The 27,475-nt window shown below is 36.4% G+C and overlaps 1 protein-coding gene across 1 annotated transcript in view; it reads left to right on the top strand.

Moving 5' to 3' along the window:
• Positions 1 to 25,686, top strand: part of CycY (cyclin Y) — a 35,276-nt gene extending 9,590 nt beyond the window's left edge. Inside the window, exons 4-7 of the mRNA XM_083139058.1 lie at positions 2,795 to 2,983; positions 4,617 to 4,750; positions 17,232 to 17,384; positions 22,706 to 25,686. Coding sequence (XP_082995184.1) covers positions 2,795 to 2,983; positions 4,617 to 4,750; positions 17,232 to 17,384; positions 22,706 to 22,988 — 759 coding nt within the window. The 3' untranslated portion in view covers positions 22,989 to 25,686. The remainder of the gene's footprint in view (positions 1 to 2,794; positions 2,984 to 4,616; positions 4,751 to 17,231; positions 17,385 to 22,705) is intronic.
• Positions 25,687 to 27,475: the final 1,789 nt, after the last annotated feature.

Genomic DNA, 27,475 nt, shown 5'->3' with positions numbered 1-27,475 from the left:
TATGATACAACATGGTTTTTGGTCCCTGTCCAATATTTACCCCAATTTTCTGTGTCCAATAATTACCCCGAGTCACCCTATTCAGTTAAGTTATCACAAACTTGGGGAAACTTGAAAAGTCGTGGAAATGAACCTGTGGTTAAAAAAAGTCAGGAAATTTTGAATTTTTGTTGTATATGTTTTGAATGTGAATTTTTTACATGCTGCTTTACAATATTTTTATGCACCAGGCATTTGTTATGTAAAGAAGTACTTAACAACGCAGCAGTTTTCAAACTGGATGCTTTCACATATTGGCTTATTGTAGGTTAAAGTGTAAACAGTGGTCTGAAATTTTTTTAAAATAAATAACTAGGAAGTTAGGGAATTCAGGGAATATTAAACACGCTTGTTGTACTTGCAGCGAATATGTACAAAGGATATTCATAAAATAAGTTCCATATAAATGTTGCCACAACATCACTGTTGTCACGATGGTGCACATGCCTGCCGAGTTTGTTGGTTCTTTTCCAAAGGACTTGTGCCATTTACAGGCATTCAAACTGTGTTTATGCATTATGGCGTTTGTTTATAAATTTTAAAGTAAGTCTGTTGATTGTTTCCTGTGTTCGGCTTTGTTGCCACATGCTGCAAGATGGATTGTGCAGTCGATCCAGAATAAGCAACATGGCATGCTTAGCCATGGTGTTGTGATGATTCAGGAGAATACCTGTGCACACACACTCCCACTGCAAAGCAAGATCTCATCATACAAGGTGTGTTCAAAAAAAGACCGGATTGTTGGAATAGCAACTTTACCTGAACATATACATCTTATTCATGTTTGTCCCGTTCAAAATACTGTCCTTGGCTGGCCACACACCGCTCCCAACGTTTCTTCCAGCTTTAAAACGTCTCCTGGAACGTTTCTTCGGGAATGCTCTTTAGGTCCCTCATACATTTTTGTTGGATGTCATCAATTGTGTCAAACCGACGACCTTTCAATGTCGATTTCAATTTTGGAAAGAGGAAAAAGTCTGCCAGAGCCAAATGGAGGCTGAGGAATCACCGTCGTCCTGTTTTTGTCCAAAAATTCAGTCACAAGGAGAGCGGTGTAAACCTGCGTGTTGTTGTGGTGTAGCATCCAGTTTTGGTTCCGCCAAAGCTCGGGCCCTTTCCGCATCACTGCGCGTCTTAACCTCTTCATAACCTCCACATAAAATTCCTTGTTGACTGTTTGTCCTCGTGGGACGTATTCGTAATGAACTATTTCTTGCCAATCGAAAAAATGTTGATGTGAACACCGTCTGTTGACGTGGACGATCGCCCACTTCGAGGATCTTTATCCGTCGAAGTTCTCCCAGTTTTGAACCGAGTGTACCAGTCACAACACTGTGATCGGCTCATTGCTTCATCACCGAAGGCTTCCTGAAGCATTGTGAACGTCTCTGTGGCACTTTTACTGAGCTTGAAACAAAATTTAACGCACACACGTTGCTCCTGCAAATCTTTCATTTTTCACACAGCCACAAAATGTCTCACTGACCGCTGCAGACTCTGACACGTGTTGCTCGTGCACGCAAACAGCTTGCACTGAGCTCCGGGCATTGTTGCAATGTACTTCACAAAGATGCCGCTAAATGGTGCAACTGTGTTCATTTGATTCCATCAAGTAGTTTGCGCGTAGTGCACTCAATGCGGTCTTTTTTTAAACACACCTTGTATTTGGCTGGGAACAATTTGACCATTCCCTCTACAACCCAGATGTAGCACCAATTGGTTCTCATGTGTTCCTCCCTCTTAAAACCTTTGTTCCTGGCTTGTGGTTCCATGGCAACAAATGAAGTCGAAGAAGCTGGCAACAGTGATTCCCTTATGTCAAAACGCAAGCAGGGATTAGAAAAAAATATAAAAGTGTGTTCTAGGTTATGGATTTTTGCTCACTTTGGAGTTGTAAGTGTATCTGTTAAGTCAATTATTAACCTAGGAAAAAGTTTATAAAAATATATCATTATTAAATTTTTGGACATTTTTCAAAAGAGCCAGTTTTCTTCACCCTTTTCCATCGACATATTTTGTTCAGTTATATTGAGCAACATGTTTCTAATGTACTTAAAAAAAAGTTCCTAAACACCCATGTCCGTCGAGCCGTCCTCCCATGTAGATGTCTCTTGCTCATGTCCTCGTGCTTCATGAATGAAACAACCTCTCGTAAAAAAATATCACCAGCACTCGTGCACAAAATCTCGGATGTTTCATCAGCCTCCATCATCTTCATCAGGCAGACAAATAATTAAACTAGAACTCTTGTGCAGTAAGCAATCACTATCGAATTCGAGAGATTTACATATTCTGTAGATGCATGCTTTTTTTTCCATTGTTTCTCTTAAGATTTACTTTTAAAATCATGTACCTTCTGTTTTATATGTAAATGCTTTCTTTTGCATATATTTTTATTAATGTAAATTTCAATCAGAAATTTAATGATATTGTCTATGTATAAACTAACTAACTCTCTAGCCTTCTTAAATCCGAAGGTTCATGGCTGCAGCAACACAGGCCTTCCATGTTTCCCTATCTTGAGCAAGATCTATATGTTCTTTTCCATCCCTACCGATTTCCTTTAGGTCCATCTCAACGTTGTCCCTCCATCTTCGTCTTGGCCTTCCTACAGGTCTCTTACCATCAGGTTTCCCAACAAGAATCCTGTAAACTCCTCTTTCCTCTCCCATTCGTGCCACATGGCCTGCCCACCTAAGTCTTCTTGATTTAATTATTCTAATAACATCTGGACATATATGTATTTTTTTTTCAGCTCATAGAAACTAGGCCATTGAAGAAGAGTAGCTCGTGTTCAACAATCTACCTAGATGACAGCACAGTTTCTCAACCCAATTTGAAAAACACAATCAAGTGTGTAGCATTAGCCATTTATTACCACATCAAAAATAGAACATCAGATAGGCAATTGGATATATTTGATGAAAGAATGCATCCGTTAACAGTAAGTAGGCAGATCATAATTTCTCATCCTTTTGTTTCACAGTAACTTGTTTTATCCAAAGTGCAGTAGAGAGTGCAACATTTTTTATTACATTTTGTCATAAAGCTGCATAAAGAAATACATCAATAAAAGTCTTATTGCCTAGTCCAATAATTTGATTTTTAGTCACGGTTTGTGTCTGTAGCATAATAATTAGCTGGTCTTTATAATTCCAAGAACAGGAGAGCAACTTTTAAAAAATATACAGGGAGTGAGAACTGTTGGTGGTGGTGGTATTATTATTATTTGTTGAAACCTGTTGGTGCTTCAGAATTCTTTTAACATTAATACAATGAATGTTTATAGAGTGGACTCTCTTTAATTCCAACTCCAAGGGTACACACAAAAAATTCAAACTACCCAAAATACAAATTAGCCAAAACGTACTTCATTAAAAATGATTTCAAGGGGAATAAACTTCTGTTCGAATTATTGGATACTTCTAATTATCCAAGCTCGAATTAAAAAGTGTCCACATCCACTGTACTTGAAACTTGTAAGTAGACCTCAGAAGTTGAGACTTAAAAAAATCTTAAACTTAAATTATTAGAAACTGACCAAAAATAATTTTTGCTCTTAAACTGAAAGCTTGATTTTTTTTTTCATAAGTTACAAGATAGTAGTTGAATAATTCGATAAAACTTGTTTGGCTGTTTTTATTTCAAGGTTACATAAAATACACTGCAAGATTTTCCTTTAAGTCAATCACCTCCTTTCAGAATTAGCCGTGAAGGATACAGTATCAGAAAATTCAGTTGTGCATATATTTTAATGTTGTAACTAATTTTACTTTAAAACCACAGATTAGATAGATACTAGTGGCCAGCAGTGCTTCACAGAAAGTATTTTAGGTTTGCTGGAGGACATTTAGCACAATTGCCAAAGATTTCAGTTAAAGATAATATTGTTATTTTGTCATATTTTCGATTCATGGTGTACTTGCTACAAAGACCACGTTAGGACATTTCAATATGTAAGTTATGCTAGTAAATAGATCTAAAATTCATGAAACAACAGGGAAGAAGAAGCAAAAAGAAACAAAAAATTGTAAGAAAATGCATCAAAAAGGCTGTTGTGGCTTCAGATTGTTATGCACGCTTCACGGCTGATGTGATATGAAAACACCATAATGATTATATGTGGCTTTATTGTAGATAAACAAATAATGACTGTAAGTGGCACATGCAATCACACAGCGTTATAAACAACAATCTTTCTCAGCATGTGTCTGTCTCTGCTCGATCGCTCGACACTACTCAATTGTTTTTGATTATACTTAACACCATGTGACGACACTGGTTGGTTTGTTTTTACACACACATGTTCACAGATTGACTGAACAAAAGCAAAAACCTGCTGAAAGTGGTCTGAAAGCCAAGAAAGAACTGAGAATGCAAAATAAAAGCTACATTTTGTGGTTGTAACTAAAGGAAAACAGACTACTTTCAGGTTTAACATTGTCTTCATGGCCCAGGGAAAAAAAAAAGATTTTTCATCAACTTCGGAGCCCTACTTGTAAGATTACCTTTGATAATAATTTTCATTACCTGCTAGTAATGAGCCAAAATGCATTAATTTATTAATTTTATTCCAGAAAGATGGGGTATCATCAGATTATGACAGGCATAATCCTGAGCACCGTCAGATATACAAGTTCGTGAGAACTTTATTTAACAATGCACAGTTAACAGCTGAATGTGCCATAATTACACTCGTATATTTAGAAAGGTTAGTATGAAATCATACAATTCACTGTACAATGGAACCCCAATTTTACAGTCCTGAATTTTACATTTTCCCCGCATGATACATTCAATCTTGATGGGCCCAACATAGCAAATTGTAATAAAAATTTCGTGGATTTTACATTTTTCTGCATGTAAAATTTTTCAGTTTTGTTCCCTGAAAAACAGAATCGAGGTTCCACTGTATTTACTTGAAAATCCCACGCTGTTCCAAAATGAAATTAAGGTGGATGTTTATCTCTCATTTGTGATGGAAGATGAAAATGTTTCTTCCACAAATTTAGTTCACAGAACCTTTAATTGGCATATTATAGAAAATAATATTTTGTGCATATAAAATAATTATTTTTCTAGTTTCGAAAAATAGAAGCTCTGTGATAGCATTCTCCTTTCCTTCAGTCTTGAACATGGTTTTCAGTTCGAGGCATCACGATTCCTAATCATTTTTCTTTGTGTTATTTTTTAGCACATACCATACTACCCTACTTACCCATATCTGAGCAGTGCATCTAAAGAGCTTAAAATGTACAAAAATGTAAAATATGGGAGAAGATTCCAATATTTAGTTGTGTTGGATAGGGGTGCCTGCAGGGGTGGATTATGGCGCAGACTGCATCATTGAGATTGGGGGGGGGGGGAATTTTCCCTTCAAATAATATAAAATTCTACATTATATATTTTTCCAAAATATACAGGGCTACTACAAAAGAAATACAGTCAACTCTCGATTCAACGACCTTTCACAGTTCCCGGGAAAAGGGTCGTTATTTCGAAGGGGTCGTTATTGGAATTTACACCAATTTTCAGCTTAAAGGGAGCTCAAATGGACACAAAGATGCCTAGGAGATGGTAACACCATTTATCCTGGTAGTTATACAACCTGTTATGCACAGGATGCATGTTGTGAGAAGGAAAATAGAACATGAAAAAGTTTTCACAAAAGAGAATTTAAAATAATGTTACTTTGTTTCAATTGTGCACAGTCGTTGCTTTTCCAGGAAATTCTTACAATTCTAGTTCATGAGAAACCCGTTTGCACTGAGACCAATGGAAAGGAAAACAATCTTTTGCTTATTGCAAGCGAAACTCGAAGAATCTTGATACCAGTCAGACTGGTGCCAGCAAAAGTCTGGAGATAATCGGGCAGAATAAATGTTGGATTTTGTACGGGTCTACTGGAGCATTGTCTGTTACAAAATTAACTGGTAAGATTAGATCTCTCGGGAGAAACAACACAACCTCTCTAGGTACCAGACAAAAAAATAAAGCCAGGGCTGTAAATTTCGTTCTGGTTCGGCTGTGTAAAATACATCGTAAAGAAAAGTCACTTTTCTTTGCTTTAACCAACTTCATTCACCCTCCTTCCCCATTCAAGGGAGCAGTCCAAACTCCTTCCTTGACTTGCATTGTAATCCAGCGTGAAAAGGAAACGCCAACTTGCGATCTGTTTTCACCCAATGCGTATTCTAGGACACATAATTAAACAGCGTCCCAGTTCGATAATCATTCGGGTTTGGAATTGAATTTCACTTTAAACTGTATATTTAGTCCCGACTAGCCCATCAGTATAAAATGAACTGTAAACAAGTTTTATGAAACTGCGCATTTCACATATCAAAATGGTAGATCGTTATTTACTCTCACTTAATCGACCATTTAATGTTGGATTTAGGAGTATTCTCGATGTCAAACACCCACCCCTCCAAATGTTTGTTTTCCCCTTGAATAATGTCTTTTTAATCTCTCAGCGACCATTCCTACATTGAACACACTTTTTTTTTCCCCCTCCACCTGAATGGTTCTGAAGAAAAGCGGATGCAAATTAAATTTACAGATTTGCTTATCAGAAGGTGCAGAACATGAAGTTATTTAAACTCTTGTTTTCCTTTCTGGAGATGGATTTCCTTTTTGGTCAAATCAAAACAGCTTTGCGAGATTCAAAACAATAACTTTTTCCTTCGCGCTGGATGAGTCAGTCATCGCTATTATCGACAAGCAAGAGCTTTGCAGACTCTAGACAAAACACTTGCGCCAGCTGAATCGTAAAAACAAGGAGACTGGCTGGAAGTTCGAGCAACAGGTGGCTGAAGAGAAAAATCCCAGCATTTTAAAGATAACGCAACTGTCGAAGACGGAACTTTTAACAGCAGTGTAATGAAGAAAGAAATGACCCTTGCTTTACGTTTTACCATGCAACAGACAATAATACTGGTGAAAGGGGGAAGGTCACTTTTTTTTTTTACTTGTTCTATGGTTTTTGATCGCTTTCAAGAATATATCCAGAACTGGTTGCCCCATTTTAGATGTCAAGAGGGGTGGGCATGGACATCCGGTAGAGGTGGCAAAGGGGGGCCATGCCCCCCCCAATGAAAACGAAGGTCAACCAAAAATTATGTATTTCACACATATAATTTCATTTTAGCCACAATAATATGTGTTAATTATTGCATGAACATCATAAATTCAAATTTAAACAATGTTTTTTTAGGGAACAACACTATTTTTGTAGAAAATGTGCCTTGTTTGCCCTCCCTGGGAAAAAATACCTTCCTTGCCCCTCCCTGGAAAAAATCCTGTGGACGTCCATGGGGGTGGGTCCTTTTCCACCCTCGCCTGTAATCAGCCCGCATCAGCAAGAAAATCGTAAAGTAAAAAAAAAAAGTAAAGTGTTCCCCTGTGCTTAGCACCACGCACCACGCCCACACTTTCTTGATCCGGTTGTGAGTGGGGGGTGATGTGATCAGCACCATGCCCCTGACTGCCTTTACCCCCCAGGTTTCCCCAGGTACCCATGTTATTCGATGCTGGGTGTGCGCCGGGGCTGCTTCCGACGTTAGAAAAGTTCCTGGATTTGAACCGGCCGGGGATCGAACCCAGGACCTTTAGCATGGTAGTCAGATGCGTTACCGACTGAGCCACCACAAGAAATTCGTGGCTGAAACAATCTGCATCCCTCCCCATGTTTGCTGACAGGAAAAGAGGGAGAAGTCAGTCAGCCAACGGAACACTTTCTTGGCAGATATTACGACATCGACACAATTAGGAAAACATATGAAGTGAGAAACGGGAGTAATGATGCACGTAAGATCGAAGTAAACTTTTGTGGAAACCTGGATGACAACGCATTAAGCGGGTTGACGATCTTTAGTTCACCTATGTGGTTTTGATTATCTCTAACAGTTTCGCTTTTTTGTGAAGTGTTGCAGGGAGCAAAGAACACGGTTTGAATGAAAGCGGTTACTGGACGTTATCGGCTACAAGGCCGAAAGTTGCTCACTCACGGGAACCTACTGAACTCTAGGTCAGAGCTGGACAGATGGGCCAGACTTCCACTCGCCACGCATCTGTATTTTTGAACATTCCTGCGATCTTATCTCTCATGGTGGTGTATTTATCGATGAAAGAGCTTGCCATACACATTGGCAAAGACTGCAAGTCCAGCAGTCATTTTGCGCTGCTCCCACCCTTCCCTGCGAGTTTTCAGCAGCTCTTAGGACAAGGAAACAAGTCAAGTCGATTTAAAATAACATCCAAGCACATTCGATCTTCTCTTGTCGCGTATCCAAGAGCAAGCCTGGTGCGTTTGGTAGCGGCAGTCGGGTGCGGGGTAACATTGGTGCACTTGAGGGAGGGGAGGGCAGAGGTCAAGTGCTATTGGATATCACTCAAGCATGGTGTGGTGGTGTCTATTTTTAGTTCAGACCCAATTGTGAGTGGTTGAGCGCTCGTAAAGGGAATGAGTGGAGGAAAAAACAACGCATTTTTCGGCCGATTTCCATCAATTTTTCAACTTTTTTTTCCAAATTTTTCTAATTTTTTCTAAATTTTTTCACGGTTCCCGGGAAAAGGATCGTTACTTCGAGAGGGTCATTATACCCGGGGTCATAGAATCGAGAGTTGACTGTAGACACTTCCAATGCTTTATAAATCCAAAACTATTTATGGTATCAGGAAACACTTTCACTGCTTTATAAAGTAATTCTTTAAGTTTTGTTTCGGGACCTCATGATGTTCATCACTGAAAATTATCCATTCGACGAAGCCATCTTCCTTTAGATGCTGTAATATCTGCAATCTGTAAGGTGTCATTTTCAGTCTCTTCCGTAAAATTTTCCACACAGTTTGTTGTGGCATTTGTAGTTCCAAACTCGCCCTTGCTGTGGACTTTTGTGGACTTTGCTGGAAAACAGCATGAACACGATCCACTTTTTCATCTGACACGGTGGGTCTTCCCGGACTTTTGCCTTTACATAAACACCCTGTTGTTTCAAATTTTCTGTACCAATCGTAGATTGACTGTCTAGTAGGTGCTGGTTTTCCGAAACGTGTTCAAAAATGAGGTTGTACGACAGTAACGGAGTTTGTGGCAGGTATTTTAGTTGGAGGGAGATTGAGAATTAAATTGAGGAGGTATCCAATACTTGTGTATAACTATTGTCGTAGTCTGTTGCGGAAATTCTGGTGTGGAGACTGAGAATGAATTTTTTGGAGGAGGCAATATCCAACATCAACAGGAAGTCTAAAATTGACATTGAAATTTTGGTGTTAGGATTGAGTATTAAATTTAAAGGAGGAGATAGGAAGCTCGTGATAAAGTGTTAAATCTTAGATTGTCAACGGATTAGTATATGGAGAGAGAGTTCGAACATTAAATTTTGGAGACTGTATTTAGCGATAATGTATCCACATGTTTTCGACCCCGGAGAAGACAAAAGAGAAGCTGGAAAAGACTAAATGTCTCGGGATCCTAAGAAAGTATTAACACCCCATTAAATTAATGTTCTTGAAAGCCTGCAAAGAAATGTATGTAAAAATTTTCTTGCTCGCTTCCCTCGCAATTATGTGTTGCGCACTTTACTGAGGTGAATGTGAAGTTGTATACTATGGCTGCATTACAAGACATAATAGACTGGGACAATTTTCGAAAATTCTGACTGTAGGAAGCATTTTTGAGGAAAAGCGGGCAAACAACATTTTCTGAATGTATTTGATGTGCTGATTACGAATATTTTGTTTGCCACTCTCGATTTTGGTGTTATATGCTTCAAATCGCTAAAAAACAAAATGGCGGCCATACGAAATGAGTTCCTATTAACTTTTGAAGGAGCAGAAACAAAATAGTGATCTTGGTGTCAAAGATTATGTTTTTGGGTATGCTGAATCCAAATATTATGTTTTTCTAATCTGAAATTTTAAGCTGTTTGTTCCAAATCGCTAAAGAACAAAATGGCGGCTACATGCATCCATGCAATATTTTGTATCCATACTTTTGAACTAGGAATAAAACAGTGTAACATTAGGTTTTTCATACAGAAAAAAGTATAGAACATTTCTGAAGTAAAGATGCAAAATAATAATATTATTCAAAGCATAAGACCATATTGAAATATTAATAGTACCAGTGTATGATAAATCCGCACGTTATCCTTATTCAACCTTATTTTGCCTACAAAAATATTATAACATTTTTCTAGTCACGGATATTAATGCACTCCTTAGTGCCAGTATCTGCACATTTGCAAGCTGCAGTACATACAAGCTGGCCTTTCCTGCAGGAACATGTAGCGGATATACAACCACACAAACATCCACAGGTGACAATGTCGTAGCAGGGTTGTGGAATTGGTGGCAGCGATTGAAGTTTTGGAACGAGCTGTCCATCAACCATTTTTCATCCCAAGATAGTAGGTGGTGGTAACAGAGGTTTTGGTATGACCGACTGCCTCCACACCATGGCTTGATAGTGGACCCATTGTACATGTAACCGTAGTGCATCGGTAGGGAGGGGGGGGGGGGCAGTGCTTGTGGTGTTTTTCCTTTGCTTAACAGCTTCACTCTGGCTTCATCACAGCCACTTGCATCCGGTACACCATACAACTTGCATATGAACTTCTCTGCCTTGTGTGTTGTTTCTTGTTTCATTTCGTCAACACCAAGATTTAGTAGATCATTATTATTAGTGTTAAATATTTTCCATGCTGTCTTCTTACTGATCCCAACAATGTAGGATACTGTGTCGCATCCTGTTATGGCGTGGAATGGGATGAAAGTTTCGAAGACAGGATCCGTAAATGAAAGCTTCTGCCTGACTTCATGTACTGGAATGTATTTTTTTATTATTTTTTTTTTATGTTCCTGTTCGCAACCACAATTTCGTACATCTAATCTTGTGAAATTACGCTACCAATTGCACTAATACATCTGCATCACGTGCTGAGACAACAATGTTATCAGCACCAGAATTAAGACAGTGAACTACAATGCGCGTGTCCGCCTCTTCGTGGTTTGCCTGCAATCCTTCAATAGACAAATCACGATTGTTTGTTCGTACGTCATCCTCCTTGTGAAATCCACCGGAAACACAAATATTTTGTCTTAAGGAGCATTGTTGATCAAATGATTAGAGAGAAAACAGGCCAAATCTTTTTTATTCTCCGAGTTAGCAAGAAAGTCACTGAATTTGTTGGGGATTGGCACGGATCCATTTTCTATTACTCTACTTACTAAATGAGCATGTTTCAAGCGGCTATCCCTTGTTCCAGCCTTGATTGAAGTTGCGTTATACCGATCAAAGGTGACATCAATCCTCTTAAAGCTTCTTCCCATAGAAAGAACAAGGTTAAGAAATACATCTGCCAGTTGACCAAAGTTTAAAAACTCCTGCATGCTGTCCAAGTGTAACAACTAATGCTTGACCATCTATTATAAGGCATGACGCAGACGGAATTGATATATCAGGTGGACAAATTACATCCTTGGTCATCACATCAGCTAGATTGGCTTTGCTTCCTGTTCTCAGACTTCCGTTTGTGTTGGCAAGGGAGATTGGAATTGGCATTAGTTCATGACACAAAATGCGATTTAGATCCACATTACGACCTGCCTCATAGGCAGTTACGAGGCGCTGGAGAATATTCCTGTCAGTTTTCAAAATGGTTTCCTTGCCACTTACTACCAATTTAACTTCATAGAGGGACTTAAAGGTCTTTGCATTTGACTTATGTAGAGGATCGCTTAACTTGACTTGTGTGTGACTTTTACCAGCGGCCATCATCCTTTCCTTCACGAAGGTGTCTAGCTTTACCTGGCCCAGTGTTTCAGCTTTGATGAGAGTGTATTGAATATCTGAAGTAGCTAAATCCTTTGTTTGTGGCAATGTTCTGGAGGAACTGATAAGAAACATCTTAAGATGATGGCTCACAGGTGCAGGTTTTTTCAAATTTATAAGTGGATCCATGGTTCTATGTTTTTTATCATTCTGAAATAAAGTAAAAAAAGAAAAAATGTATCATAGGTTTAGTCATTTTTGTGGTTCTTTTGTGTTAAAAAGAGGAAAAAACTACAACAATTTTCAAACATGTCAGATTAGAAAACATAATATTCGGATTCAGCATACCCAAAAACATAATGTTTGACACCAAGATCACTATTTTCTTTCTGCTCCTTCAAACGTTATTTGGAGCTCATTTCATATGGCCGCCATTTTGTTTTTTAGCGATTTGGAGCACATAGCTTTATATTTCAGATTGGAAAACATAATATTTGGATTCAGCATACCCAAAAACATAATGTTTGACACCAAGATCTTTCTGCTCCTTCAAAAGTTATTTGGACCTCATTTCGTATGGCCGCCATTTTGTTTTCTATCGGTTTGGAGCACATAGCTTAAAACTTCAGATTGGAAAACATAATATTTGGATTCAGCATGCCCAAAAACATAATGTTTGACACCAAGATTTTTCTGCTCCTTCAAAAGTTATTTGGAGCTCCTTTCGTACGGCCGCCATTTTGTTTTTTAGCGATTTGGAGCACATAGCTTAAAATTTCAGATTGGAAAACATAATATTTGGATTCAGCATGCCCAAAAACATAATGTTTGAGACCAAGATTACTATTTTCTTTCTGTTCCTTCAAAAGTTATTTGGAGCTCATTTCGTATGGCCGCCATTTTGTTTTTTAGCGATTTGAAGCACATAACATCAAAATCGAGAGTGGCAAACAAAATATTCGTAATCAGCACATCAATTACGTTCAGAAAATGTTGTTTGCCCGCTTTTCCTCAAAAATGCTTCCTACACTTTTTACAGCCACATTTCTGAGAATTTGCACCAGGCTATAAGAAATATTCTCGATATTCATTAATAGCATCACTTCTTAAAATATAATGCTTAGTGTTGGTATCCTGCTTAATTTAAAGCAGGTGCATCATTTGGAACAAAAATATATTGAATCCGAATTTCTAACTTCTTGTCACAGGAAAATTTTACTTTAACAAATTACATTTGCACTGAAGATAAAATCCACATAATTATTGTAATGAGTTACTAAAATAATTATATTTACCCAAAAAAAATGCAAGGGGGGGGGGAGTGAGATCTTTGAAAGAGGAACCGTATTATATTATCGCCCAAAAATTTCTAGCTAGGGTTTCGTAATGTCTCGGAAACAAATTGAATCGGTCATACGACTGGAGCGTGTTATTTGGTTTGCCAAGGTTGAATTTTCTATCTTTATCTTAAGTTGTGTAACAATTTGTGTTAAATACTCAAATTGTGAGTTTTATAAACCTACTCACAAACACTATTTATATGCATATTAACATAATTTAATTTACTACATTTAACCAATCAATGTACTAGCTTTCAATTTTTTCAAAAATCGAACAATTAAAAAATATGGACAGTGTTTCATGGTATTTCTTTCAAATATACATCAATTATTATGTATACATCCAAACAATTTTGGGGGGATTATGATGAACGAGCGATGGGCATCCCTGTTCAGGGAGGAGGGGCAGATCAAGTATAATGTCCAGTAAAGCTAAGAAAAAGTTACTTTCGACAGACACGCTGTCGTAATTAAATACTTTGTGGGGATTATGATATGGTTTGAGGGCACGAATGATATGATTGAGGGGGGATGATGCATGACATGAACTTGGTGGGGGGGGGGGGGGGATGGGGACCCCTTGTGTTGGAACCTGGAAATGGGAATGAATGTATAATGTGGTAAAACGTCCAAGAACAATTGGAATTCCATTGTAATAAGTGATTTTTAAAATTTATTTTCTAAAGCTAAGAATTACAGTTTAACATACATTGTTCTATGATATTACTCTTGTCCATTTTCCTCCTTTTGTCTAGAATTGGCAAATTTTAGCAAACACATGGCTTATGCTATGTAGGAGGAAGTTCCATATTTCCATGGTGCTCTTTTTGTTGTTGTGTCTGACTACTTTTGAATTGCTTCTGCATTCATTAAATAGGTTATGGCATCTAGGCTAGCAGTAATATCATATATGTCATCTGGCAGGATATGGAGTACTAGGTTGTATTGTCTACTGTGCTGTGCTGTGCTAATGCAGGCAATGCAGAAACATGTAACTTTCTCCACACAATACTTTCACAGTATTTGCCACACAACGCCATGAAATTTCTATTAGATGAACTGGTTCATGTATAAAGCATACCTACAATGACTTGTTATGTTTTACCTTTGCAAATTAACTCTTTCGCTGCGGAAGTCGCATTTATGCACAGCACGCCAGGTGCCTTGCTCCGCGGAAGTTGCATTATTGCAAGTTCATACTTCCACTCGCTGCGGGTGTCGCATTTCCACAGTACGTTGCTTTTAGTAGCCTTCAGACATCTGTTTATACTATTTGGAACTATTTGAACTTGTAGTTTTGTTTATATCCGTATGATGTCCCTAATTACGCCTCAGTTTAGAATACGAGCGTTGAGTGCTCTGACATGTCAGTTTCAAATGCATGTTCGAATGTAAACAACATGGCTTCGTCAAGTCGTCAACACTTGTCTGATAATGATGTTACTCAACTGTTGAATCAGAAGGTGAATTAAATTGTGACGATAATAGCGACAGTTTTTATGAGACTTCAAGTGGTGACAGTGATTGTGTAGTGTCTGATGAAGAATTTGTTCCGCCGTCCATAACATCATGGAGCAGAGTGCAAAGCAGCATTGATCTAGGTGCGGGAAGTTCGACACAGGCAAGTGCTAAGTTACTTGGTGACGGTACAGTATTTAGCACACCATTTCTTGTTTTATCAAATATTTCCCCCGCTCAGTATTTGAACACACAGCAGAACAAACTGAAGTTTTCACCACCCAGTATCTTGATACTACTTACGAATTTCCACGCCGCTCCACCACTCTGCGTCATCCTGTGTTTTTGAGAAAGACCATACCATCAGGGACTACAGAATGGTTTGCCAGTGCAAGGAATGACTTTTGTAATTTCTCTATAACATATTTTGCAATGTAATTTTTTAAAATTATTCTTTCTAAAATTATTTTTTTCAAAATTTCAAAATTTTTCAAAATCTCAAAATTTTTCAAAATATCATACCACCATGGACTACAGAATGGTTTTCCAGTGCAAGGAATGAATTTTGTAAGTTCTCTCTCATATATAACGCAATGTAATTGTGAAAACTATTTGTTTATAAAAAAAAATTTTTTTCAAATTTAATTACGCAGCCAAGGGATATTGTGTGCCAGAGAATTCCGCAGCGAAAGAGTTAACTGTGTTAGATTATTTTACATCTACAAAAAGTGGTTATGTGAACCTTTAAGAAGAACATAGATGTTTACCTTTTTAATCTGTCCAAACATCCTGAAGCAGCTGCACAATATACCAAGAACTTGAGATGTAATAATATTATGCATGAACTCATAATTATTGGTAATTTGTTTTCATTTGACAATCATGCAGAGTTAGGCTCGCTTTAGACGAAAGCATTTCCTTTTGCATTTTTCTTAACGTTTCTACTACCTAATTCTTCTGTGTACACTGAAGAAATTTTATAGCATTTTGGTGTCATAGTATATTTCATACTTCAGGTTTGTGCGACTTACTCACTTTTATATTCTTTTGTATTCCTAAAAATTAAAAATACAAAATTATTTATTACTTACGTAAAATGAGTATCTATTTTGTACACCGACAACGTTTCGGGAACCACTGTTCCCTTCTATAGGTCCTATATCTCGGCTATCCGAAAATTGCCATAGGTGTGCCTGTGCCTATGCACAGGCAGACGGCATGGGAATTGTGTGATAAGAGCCCACCTTTTTTCTTTTTTAAAAGTTTTAACTTGCAATGTTTTTTTAGTGGAAGGTTTTATAGTGATTATTTTAACAAATAACAGTGAGCATGGGTCCAGCAAAGGTTTTAGCATTTTCCAAATATTTTGCCTTTACCACATTGTACCAATTCCTTTTCCTGACAAGTGTATGAATTGACGAGGCTATGGCAATTTTCGGATAGCCGAGATATAGGACCTGAAGAAGGGAAGAGTGGTTCCCAAAACGTTGTCTGTGTACAAAATAGATACTCATTTTACGTAAAGTAATAAATAATTTTGTATTTTTAATTTTTAGGAATACGAAAGAATATACATAGTATATAATTTTCTTAGCATTTCACGTAGCATAACCAATCAGAAGCGAGCTCTATTTTGGAAATGCAGATGTAATGGTGGCCGAGCGTGATGTAAAACAATGTATCATTTCAAATTTTTATACACCAATAACTATTCAAACAAGAGGAAAAGCTTTTCCCACAAATCAATGGCGCTGCTTGAATACATACTTTATTGTGCATACAGTAAATGTATGGCAGAATACAGTAGATGTTTTAGTTTTAAAACACAGGCTCATGACAGAAATATCTCAATTTATAGCTAAGGTTGCTGGTTACTTAATGTTAGGGTAAAAACAGTGAATGTTAGGGTAAAAACAGTGAAGCACATCACACATCGACAGAAACTCGGGAGGACAAGTTTCCTGTAATTCAAAACCATGGAGTTAAATGGGGAAAAGCATAGTGGAATCCCGCTCATCGCGAGAGGTTCCCAAGAACTAACACGGTTTGATCTTGGGTCCCTTGTTTCAGGTGGAAGGCTCTGTGATTGGTCCACTCAAGGCCACTTCTCCCTTTTTTGGAAGACACCCTCCTTTTTCCCCACTTTTTTTTTTGACAGAGTTGTTGTTTGCAAGCTTGTGCGATGTTGGTCAATGTGCCTGTCCGACAACCGGTTCATTCATTATATCCTGACATTTTTTTGGCTTGACCAGACTCCATGCGATGAGCAAGGGTCCTTGTTCCTCACCGTGTTCTTACCCATAGTTTCAGTTAGTTTACACAATATATCATTAATTAAATAACCATTTCTTCTTTTAAATTACTAATTCCTTTTTAATCAGTTCTTAAATGAAAACTGCGTAACTCAGTATGTCTTTCATGCTGAATTTATTACCAAGCTTCCGTGTAACATATTTTCTGCTATGAAAATGCTATGAGATGTTTCAAAGCATTTGCATAGCATTTATGCTAGTAAGAAGTGTTAAAGGAAATGCTCCCATGTAAAGCAGGCCTTATTGATTTCTCCAATTTTATGTGATTTATCAAGTAAACTGAATTTCTTTTTCACTGTTTTACAGGCTATTGACGTATGCAGAAGTTGATATTACACCAGCCAATTGGAAGAGAATTGTGTTAGGAGCAATATTGTTAGCATCAAAAGTATGGGATGATCAGGCTGTGTGGAATGTTGATTATTGTCAAATATTGAAGGAAATAACTGTGGAAGATATGTAAGTAAACACGGTTAAGACTAGATTAGACTATTTGGGCAAGCCCAAACTGGGTTTTATTGTTGTTTTTTTCAGGTTATGTTTATAAATACATATATTTTAAAAATGAAACACATTTTTCCCTGATAGTAATATATTGGAACATTCAATTTGTATTGTTTTAGTTCACTGAATCAAAAACTATTTAATATTTTCTGTTAACATTCTTAAGAATTGACAATCAAGGTCTCACACCTTGAAATGATTAAACTAGAAACATTCATAACCCATGCCGCAACAGACTATTTAGGGCCAAGGCCTACCTACCGACTACCGGCCGCACTCCCACTTGATCCTATTCTTATGGGGTCAGCACGACGAACCCCCAGTCATCGTTGTAGGTTTTCATAACCGGGTTATGCTTCTCATTCGTAGCTCCCCAATTTAATCATGATGGTGAGTGTTCACCAGTCTCATACACAGGCCGAAATCTCAGGAGACTCAAACCTGCATGCGTCCCATAGCCGGAGCCCAAAGCATGACCTCACAGTCACAGTGCGGGACAAATGATTAAATTATCTAAAATACTATGTTCTGAAAAATTTGACCAACAGTTTGATTCTACTCTTGCTGGATGGCGTAATAGTTAATATATCTATGATCAGTTTCCAGGGTTGCGCATTGCAATACTATACTAATACTGGATAGCTTGGTGGTTTAGTCAACCACCGTGGTGGAATGGTAAGCACATTGTGCTACAATGGCAGGGGTCCCGGGTTCAAATCCTGGCCTGGATGTTTGCGAGTGTTCATTCATCAATTTCACCATATCATCACTCGTCCCCATCTTGACAAATTAGCCAAAAGTGGCACAAGAAGCGAAGTCAAATATAGCAAATCAATCAATCAATCAATAGATAATACAGAGAAAATAGTGAAAATAGAGAGAAGAAGGGGGATACTACTGCTTAGGTGTTGACAGGCTGGCTGACTGTCATGCAGAACACCCGGGTTCGAATCTTGGGGTGGGTGATCTTAGGTCAGTTTTTTCTGGTCTTGTCCCTGCATAAAGCAGCTCTGGAACTCACCCAGCCTCAAATCAATGGGTCATGAGAGGTAAAGGCAGCCGAAATCAAGAATGTATTGGGCCCTACCCCCATAACCCCTGAATGTGCCTTCATGGCACTGTGCTATATGCACGGGGAACTTTACCTTTACCTACTGTACAACATATGGTAGCTGCACACACACTTTTAAATCTGCTTCAATACAGTTTGTTCACAGTTATGTTTTCTCATTATTTTTGTGGATATTTCAAGTTTAAATATCTCCTCCCTGTATTAACAATTCCAAAATTATAAGGCTGACATATTTGATTGTCTGGACTGATTTCATCCAAATGAAATACCATATCCATCCTCAAAAATATCTGGTTGCTATGAAGCTAAGAGTTCCCATGGACAAAACATTAGTGGCCCCCATTTGGATCCCAACATACATATGCACTATATTGTTAAAATAATTATTTGTCAAGCCATAGCTTTAGAAATGCCCTAAAATATTTGTCTCCATTCATTATGTCCAAAAATGTGGTTTAGGCAGATATTTGAAAGTGGCATCAGAATTTGGAGCTACCTCACAATATAAAAAATCAATTTTTCATCCACCATCTTGAAATGCTTTCAACAAATGCAAATGCAAAATTAAATTATTCCCTGGGTGTATCTATTGGCGACATGAGGGTGTATCTATTGGCAACATGAATTTCAGCTTAAAAACTCTAAATTTGCTACAGATATCGTGGTCTCATGACTGGTGACTTTCCCATACCCTTCCTAAACCACACACTATGTTACAGAGTAACGCTCAAGTAATGTCCTAACGTAGCTGAGACTTGGTTTTCTTAATCAACAAAAATCAAACCTCAAATATTTGCATAACTTAAGCTCTAGCAAGGCATGTTAAATCAGTCTGTCGTCTACCATCCTTAAACATGGTGACAATTTTTTCTCAAATACAATATGACACCAATCCTTTAAGTTATTTTGTAACTCTAAAAATTGCAACTCAAAGGTTTTACATTTATGGCAAAATGTATGTTTGCGATTTTACCACCACTCCTCTCCTAAACTATGAAATATAATTTTAAAAGTTTACTGCAAAATTGTGGACAGACGAATTATCTACAATGACTGAAATGAGTTTAGTTCCTTATACTCCGAAAATGCATTGTTGACACTTTTGGGGAAAAAGAGAGTATGGTATAGAGTGTGCATGCAACATGAGGAAAATCAGTTTTTCATTCACCATCTTGAAACACATTGATCAATTTCACTCACATGTAATACAATTGCAGTCTGTCAAGTTTTCTAGTTGCAGAAACATCTTATCATGGTCACTCAATAGATGACTTGTCTTTCTTTACCCATCCACCTCACCTATGCTCCTCCTAAATCGTGCATTATGTTTCGATAATTTTTTGTGAATTTACAATGCAAGTGATGTTACAATGCTGATGGAAGTTTTATGCATAAAGCTCGGAATTGTTCTCTAATAAGGTTTGAAAATGTTAAAAATGGTTAAAATATGAAAGTATACGTATGCATTGTAGTTTACTTGAGTACCTCACACCCCCTATTTTTAAGGAAAAAAGAAATTGTGGTAGATTATGAGTGTGCTCGACTTCTTGGATATAGAGCTCCTATCCACAAATAACATTTATCCTACATGGGCAATCAACCCATTACGTTCAATCAATGCACTGAATTGGAGGGAAGGAGGGGTCACCGTCTCAGTGCAAGGCATTGGAAAGAAAACAGAACATATGCACACATACTAAATTTTGAGAAATGAAATGAATCATTCGAAAAGTGTTTGGTTTAATTATAGCACAGTTAACTTTATTCTACTTTCACATTTCAATAAAATGTACTCAATTCTCCTTTGTAATGTTTTATACATGGAAAAATGAATTGTGAAAGTTGATCATCACAGGTGAAAGTATGTGGCTTGCCCACATATGGAAGTGACTGATATCTAAAGTGCTACCACATTTCAAAATTATAAGCTTTGTTTGTTCAATATTGTATCCAAATATTTCAGACCCTTTTAATTTTTTGTTTCTTGGATATATGTTCGCATTATTTATGTTAAAAGTCAATTTCTAACATGATTTGAGAAAAAATATTCTGAAAAAACCCACTGTGACTTGTACCACATGAATTATTTTGAGTATTATAATCTTGGCTAAGCCTTTATTTTACAAGTTTTCTCAAACTGTTGACAATTCTAGAACCTCTCAATTATTTAAAACAATAATTTACAACATTTTCTGGAAAAACCCACATTTTGATTGTTTTTTTTGGTGGGTTTTTCTGAAAAAACCCACGTGGTAAAAACTGGGTTGGGCCCACCTGGGCCAACCCTGCTTGACACACCATCAATAGTGGTGCCTCCTGTGCTACACTTCAATGTGTTTGTTGGGCTATTCAGATTAGCCGCAAAGACCAGCTCTCACGTGCCATTGTTCTGATCCATGACAATGCACACTTGCATAGCGCTAGGCAGACCTTGCTGCATGATGAATTCCGTTGCGACACATTAGATCCCCCTCCTTACATTCTGGATGTGGCACCATGCTTTGCAGATGGTGATGACTTATGGTTGGTTGAATCACCAGACTGTCACATGGTACATGGGGGAAGAATTAATCTTGTGTAGAGGTGTGACAAGTGCCAAGTGCCTCAATGTTCAGTGTGACTATGTGGAGAAGTAGTTTAAGGTATATGGGTCATTCCATGTCAAATCAACTGATAAAAATTATTTTTGAATCTTTAGGATTCAGATTTTTAACATTTTTTTGTTTATACATTGTACCTACCAAGAGGGCAAAAACTGCCAAATTTCAGATTTTTCCAGCACTTAGTTTTTGAGTTATTGACTTTCAAAAATCCCAAAATTTTACGACAGTTTGAAATCTTTAAATAGGTATAGATCAAAAACTATTTGACCTAAAGAGCTCAAATTCATGTCATTCTCTTCTGCTTTTAACGAGCTTCAATTTGAAATGCAATATTACTGTAGTATTTCAATTTTGTAATTTTTAAAAAAGTTAAAAAAAAGTTTTTTTGAAAATCTCAAGAACACCATTTTTAATTTTTTTGAAAAAAATATGTTTTGAAGACATCAATTGACTATTTGTGTGCAAAATTTCATAATGGGATGACAATGGCTTGCTATGGAAATTATTTTTTTTTGTGTTGTAATATGTGCAAAACTTGCTAAATTTGTTGACTTCCATGTTAAAAACATAACTTATGTTGAGTAGTCGATGTTGAAGGTTTCATATTAGTCTATTTTATAATTTTTGGACTACAAATAACATGAAAATACCTAAAAGTCATCACTTTTAATATCAGGTAAGCAAATCGAAAAAATGTACGAGGGGAAGTCGTTAAATAACAGGAACTTTATTTTAAACTTCATGGAGATTTATGCACAACGGAAATTTGTGTTTCAGTGCTCCGAAAGGTTCCTTAGCAAGAGGCCATACGATCGAGCAGTATGCGCCTGCGTAGTAGCGTGTACAACATGACCATAGCAATCCATTGCCATCCCATTATGAAATTTTGCACACAAATAGTCAATTGATGTCTTCAAAACATATTTTTTTTAAAAAAAAAATGATTCTTGAGATTTTCAAAAAAAACTTTTTTCAACTTTTTTAAAAATTACAAAATTGAAATACCACAGTAATATTGAATTTCAATTTAAAGCTCATTAAAAGCAGAAGAGAATGACACCAATTTGAGCTCTCTAGGTCAAATAGTGTTTGATCTCCAGCTGTTGAAAGATTTCAAAATTTCATCAAACTTTGAGATTTTTTTGTTTTTTGAAAGTCAATAACTCAAAAACTAATTGCCGAAAAAATCTGAAATTTTGCAGTTGTCGTCACCTTTACTGGTACTACCACCACACCAAAAATTATATATTTCTGAGATGTCAAGGTTCAGACTCCAGTTGACTTGACATGGAATGATCCATATGGCAAACTGTTTTTTACTTTCCGAATGACACACACATATATATATTAGTAGGAAAGAAATTAAAATTTCAGTTATACACAGTAAGCCTTTGTTGGTTGTTATTGCATACATTTCCTGTTTTTCATTAATAAATTTTAGTCTGTCTAAATTTATAATTGTTGAAAGCAATTTAATTAAGTTGTTATGAACCAATAAGAAAATCATTTCAAATACTTTTAATGAATATTACACTAATTACAGTGAAAAAATGTTAAAATAAATGAAAGTTTTAATGTGTTTCATGTGACTTCTCTTATAGGAATGAGCTTGAAAGACAGTTCCTTGAAATGTTGCAGTTTAACATAAATGTTCCATCCAGCGTCTACGCCAAATATTACTTTGACTTAAGGACTCTTGCTGAAGATAATGAACTTTCCTTTCCTGCTGAACCCTTGAGTAAAGACAGAGCGCAAAAGTTGGAAGCAATGTCTCATCTCTGTGAAGATAAACTGACCGCGGAAGCCTTACGAACAGGGTTGAAGAAGTGGTCTAGTTTAGACAATATAAATTCTGCACAGAAAAGTGTAGCCATCCTGTCCTGAAGTGATACTTACATAAAAGTGTTCAATTAGATAATCCTACAAACTTGTATGAAGCAAGTGACTACCAAAGTATGTAATTGATTTTTTTTTTCGGTTTCCTACAATAGGAAGCCTGGAAAGATTATTGTGATTTCTTTTTTTTCTGTATTACTAAAACTTACGCAGCAGTGCAAGTGGAAAAGAACGTATTTCTAAAGCATCACAAGGATGTTTTCTCCAAAGATAATTGCTTATTTTCATCTTTTAATATGCAAAACATTGGAAAGGATAGTATTAGTAGCAATTATATAGTCCAGAAATATATCTTGATTGGGTGTATGATGATTAGTAGATTATGAATAGTTTTATGATGTATTGCAGCAGCTTCATTGTGAATATTGTCAGTTACTTGTAGCTCAACGAAAATAATCGCTTTAAAAACATATTTTTGCATTTCTGCTGAGTTTAGTACAGGTGTGTATATTGGGACAAATTTTTAGAAATAGTCTTGAAGAGTGTAATATATTTTTTCAATTGTATATTTTATTTCTAAGCAATAATTTCAACGTTAAAATTGTGATCATTTGGAACATTTCTGCATAAAGGAGGAAATGTTTTTATTAATTTTTGATATAGTTAATTATTTGTCGACTTCAAGCATACATTTTTTGTATTGCTGTTCAATTATTGAACTTCTTTGTTCGTTTATCTGTTACAAGTTCCTTTCATTCCTTAATTTCTATTTATATTTGTGACTGGTTGAGTTTATAGTTCAATATACTTTTTATGAACTGATAACATGTACAAACTTTGTACATTTGTATTTTGAACATATGAAAGAAATGTGTGCTTGTTTGTGTGTGGGTGTGTGAACGTGGAATGTGTATGCATGCATGCACATGTGATGAGGTTGCTCATTGCACAATTATTGTTAATTCACCTGTATGACAGCTTCATCATTTAATGTTGCTTTGATGTTGATATCAAACAGGGGAAAAAACTTCCTTTCGCATTCATTCAGATTTTGATCAATTTTTTCGTAATACAGCTTGCTCTAAAATTGTGCTTTGTTTAAAGTAATTTCTTCATTATGGTTTTCAACAATATTTATAAGTGTAATTCTTCAGCATAATGCAGAGAGAGGTACCTAACAAGACATTTACAATGAAATCATCTGACAAGGAATATACTTCAGTCTACGGTACATTGAAATTGCTTTGTGATATTACAGGTGTTTTTAAGAAACACCCTGTAACATTCATGTGACAGAGCCTGTGTAGAAATATATAAGAAAACGATTTTGTGAGGTGTTCCAGTTGATTAACATGTGAGGGTTGCTGTGAAAGACTTTATAAGCTTTTATATTATGAGAATATATACATATACATATTATATAAATATATATATATAAATTGCTACCTGTCTACTGAAAAAGAAGCTCTGTTATTAATAAATTTAGACTTTTATATTTCAATCTTATTTTTTGGTTTATTATTATTTTTTCCATTTAAAGAGAATAAATATTTTTAATTATCAGTAAATGCCAGCCAGCATAAACCAATGAATTAGTATTGTAAAACTGGATATCATCTCTTGTGATTTTCTGGTTCGTTGTATTTCAATGCACAAGTTGTTGGGATGGACTGATATGAAATATTTGCTGAAATGGATAAAGTAATAATATAAAGTTTACAGATATCAAAATTTCATTGATACGTTATAAAATTACGAATGTCACATAAAGAACTATGAATTGTTGAGTAATATGTAACTAATATTTGTAACCACTTGACAGCTATATGTTCTACATTGACAAAGAAACTTCATATTTAGACATTTATTTTACACAACTACAGTTAGTTTACGCCCAATTTTACAGTACTGGATTTTATATGTTCCTGCATTGAAGTCTTTTCATCATTGTCCTTTGAAAACGTAAAATCGAGGTTCCACTGTATTCATAAAAATAATAACAAAATGGCAGAAACTTGCACTAACTTATAAGCTATTTGAAGAAATTTTGGATAGGTTAAATTATTGCCAATTTTACTGATACATTAATATGTCAATATTGACTGATACTTCTTGAGTACCGAATAATCTGCCCCGTTCCCAATTAGTTGAATTGTCTGGTAGGTTTGGACAATTGGTAAGAAAGTTCTACAAACACTCATGACTAGGGTCTCAGATTTTTCGGTAGTTTTCCTGCAATATTCATGTTCTCGAAAAAAGTATTTGTGACTTAAGAGTTCAAGAAGCATATTCTTTACTGATTCCATGTCAAATCAACCAGGCCATGACACCCATCAATTCAGATTTCAATGAAACTTGGTGTATTTGTTAATACTACAAAGGTATGAACAGAGCAGTTATTATGCCAATTTTTTTTTTCAAATTGAAGCTTAACGTATGTTCTTAAAGGCTATGAAATAAAATTAGTGGGATTTGCGCTGCTTCTGTTAATAAATCATCTTTGGAACAAGTTTTATGTACATGCATATGGGTCATTCCATGCCAAATAATCACATTTCAGATTTTCATGAAATTTGGGAGGATAGTAGAGGACATGAAGTAACTTACAAATGTAAAATTTTAGTCCTCACTGTTTTCATACTGTAGGGTTGCCAACATTATAAAAAAATGTACAATTTATGCTTACAAAGTCAAGTAAAACAATTCATAACTTTGATGTGAACGTTTTGACCTTGTATATCTAAAAAAAATGTATGTTGAATTCTGGGGGAATAAAGTATGTTATACAGTTAAATGCAATCTCTGTTTGGTGTAAGTTTCATTTTGGGTTACCTTTGGAAACAGGAATAAAAAAAGAATCTGGCAGTAGTATATGCCTCATTCAATGAAGCATCTGATATACCAGTCAATGAAGGGGGGGGGGGGGACATCAATATTATATTAATAGAAACAGTGTAAATACCACTAATTTTATTCCATAGGCCTTTCAGAACATATGTTAATCTTCAATTTGAAAAAATAATTTCATGATAACTGCTCTGCCTTATAGTGATAATGCAAATTTAGTAATGTGAGACGTTGGCACAAGATAATCAACATTATACAGGGTGGTGCAAAATTTCGTTTACAATGCGGAGGAGGTGAATCACCAAGTGAAATGAAGACGAAAATGTAAATGGAATTTTGTCGAATGATGCACCGTGTCAGAGCTAGAGGATGCCGAAATCGTGTGAAAATGGACTTCACACCTCCATATGCCGACAAATAGTACTCATAAAGAAGATGCGGCACGATATCCCCAAAGAAAACACACATGGGCTAGCGAATGATGCACAAATCGCGTGTCGAAAATGAATGCAGCAGAGATTCCCCACAAGAAGTGAGGGATTCCTGGGAATATGTCCGACATGGAATGCAGGTATCGAATGGGTGTACAAAGGGAAATGACTGAGGTCACAGCACATGAAGAACATTTTGCCCGGAAGTGTCCGAAAAGCAGGCTGCAGAAGGGGATTCCCCAGAGAAGAGGGGACACAGACAACATGTGCAATAGGTGTACCTCCGTCATTTCCCTTTGTACCCCCCATTCGTTACCTGCGTTCCATGTCGGACATATTCCCGGGAATCCCTCACTTCTTGTGGGGAATCCCTGCCACATTCATTTTCGACACGTGATTTGTGCATCATTCGCTAGCCCAGGTGTGTTTTCTTTGGGGACATCGTGCCGCATCTTATTTATGAGTACTATTTGTTGCATATGGAGGTGTGAAGTCCATTTTCACACAATTTCGGCATCCTCTAGCTCTGACACGGTGCGTCATTCGACAAAATTCCATTTACATTTTTGTCTTCATTTCACTTAGCGATTCACCTCCTCCACGTTGTAAACAGAATTTTGCACCACCCTGTATACGCTACAAGAATTTTTGCTGACTATGGCCTCGGCATTGACTGGTCTGTGCAAAATTCTGAAACTTTAGCTTCCCTTGATAGTATTAACAAATACATCAAGCTTCCTTATCCTTTGTTTCAAAATCAAATTTAAGTTTTTACTCACAAAAAGAAGTATATTTTACTTCTTACAAATAAAAATACTTATGTGTGTATATTCCATTGTAATTTCAAAGATATAACAGCATTTTACAAATTCAACTTGACAACTCTTTACCACACCAAAGCCAAAACTAAAAACACAGTCCATAGTTATCATGGCATCAAGATATATACATACAGGTCAGTCACTATTCTGCGACATCAGCAGTAATAGGTCTAAATATTAAATAACACAAAAATTGTATACCAAATTACAGATATTAAGAATAACAAAAAAAATATTCTACAATTGGGAAGAACATTAAACATTTGTGTAATGAGAAAGGAAATTAACAACATAAATATTAGTCCAAGGGGAAGGGGACATGTCAGCTTTTCACTACCGTAAAACTTTTTTTTTATATCACATAATATTCAACAAGAAACATGTCGCATTTTGGCCCTCATTGCAAACTTAATGACCATGAAAATGGACAGTTAGC

Source organism: Lepisma saccharinum, chromosome 17 (genome assembly GCF_977018435.1).
Source record: "Lepisma saccharinum chromosome 17, izLepSacc3.1, whole genome shotgun sequence".
Lineage (NCBI taxonomy): Eukaryota > Metazoa > Arthropoda > Insecta > Zygentoma > Lepismatidae > Lepisma > Lepisma saccharinum.
Note: the sequence above shows the minus strand (reverse complement) of the source record. Positions and strands in the feature narration are given on the sequence as shown.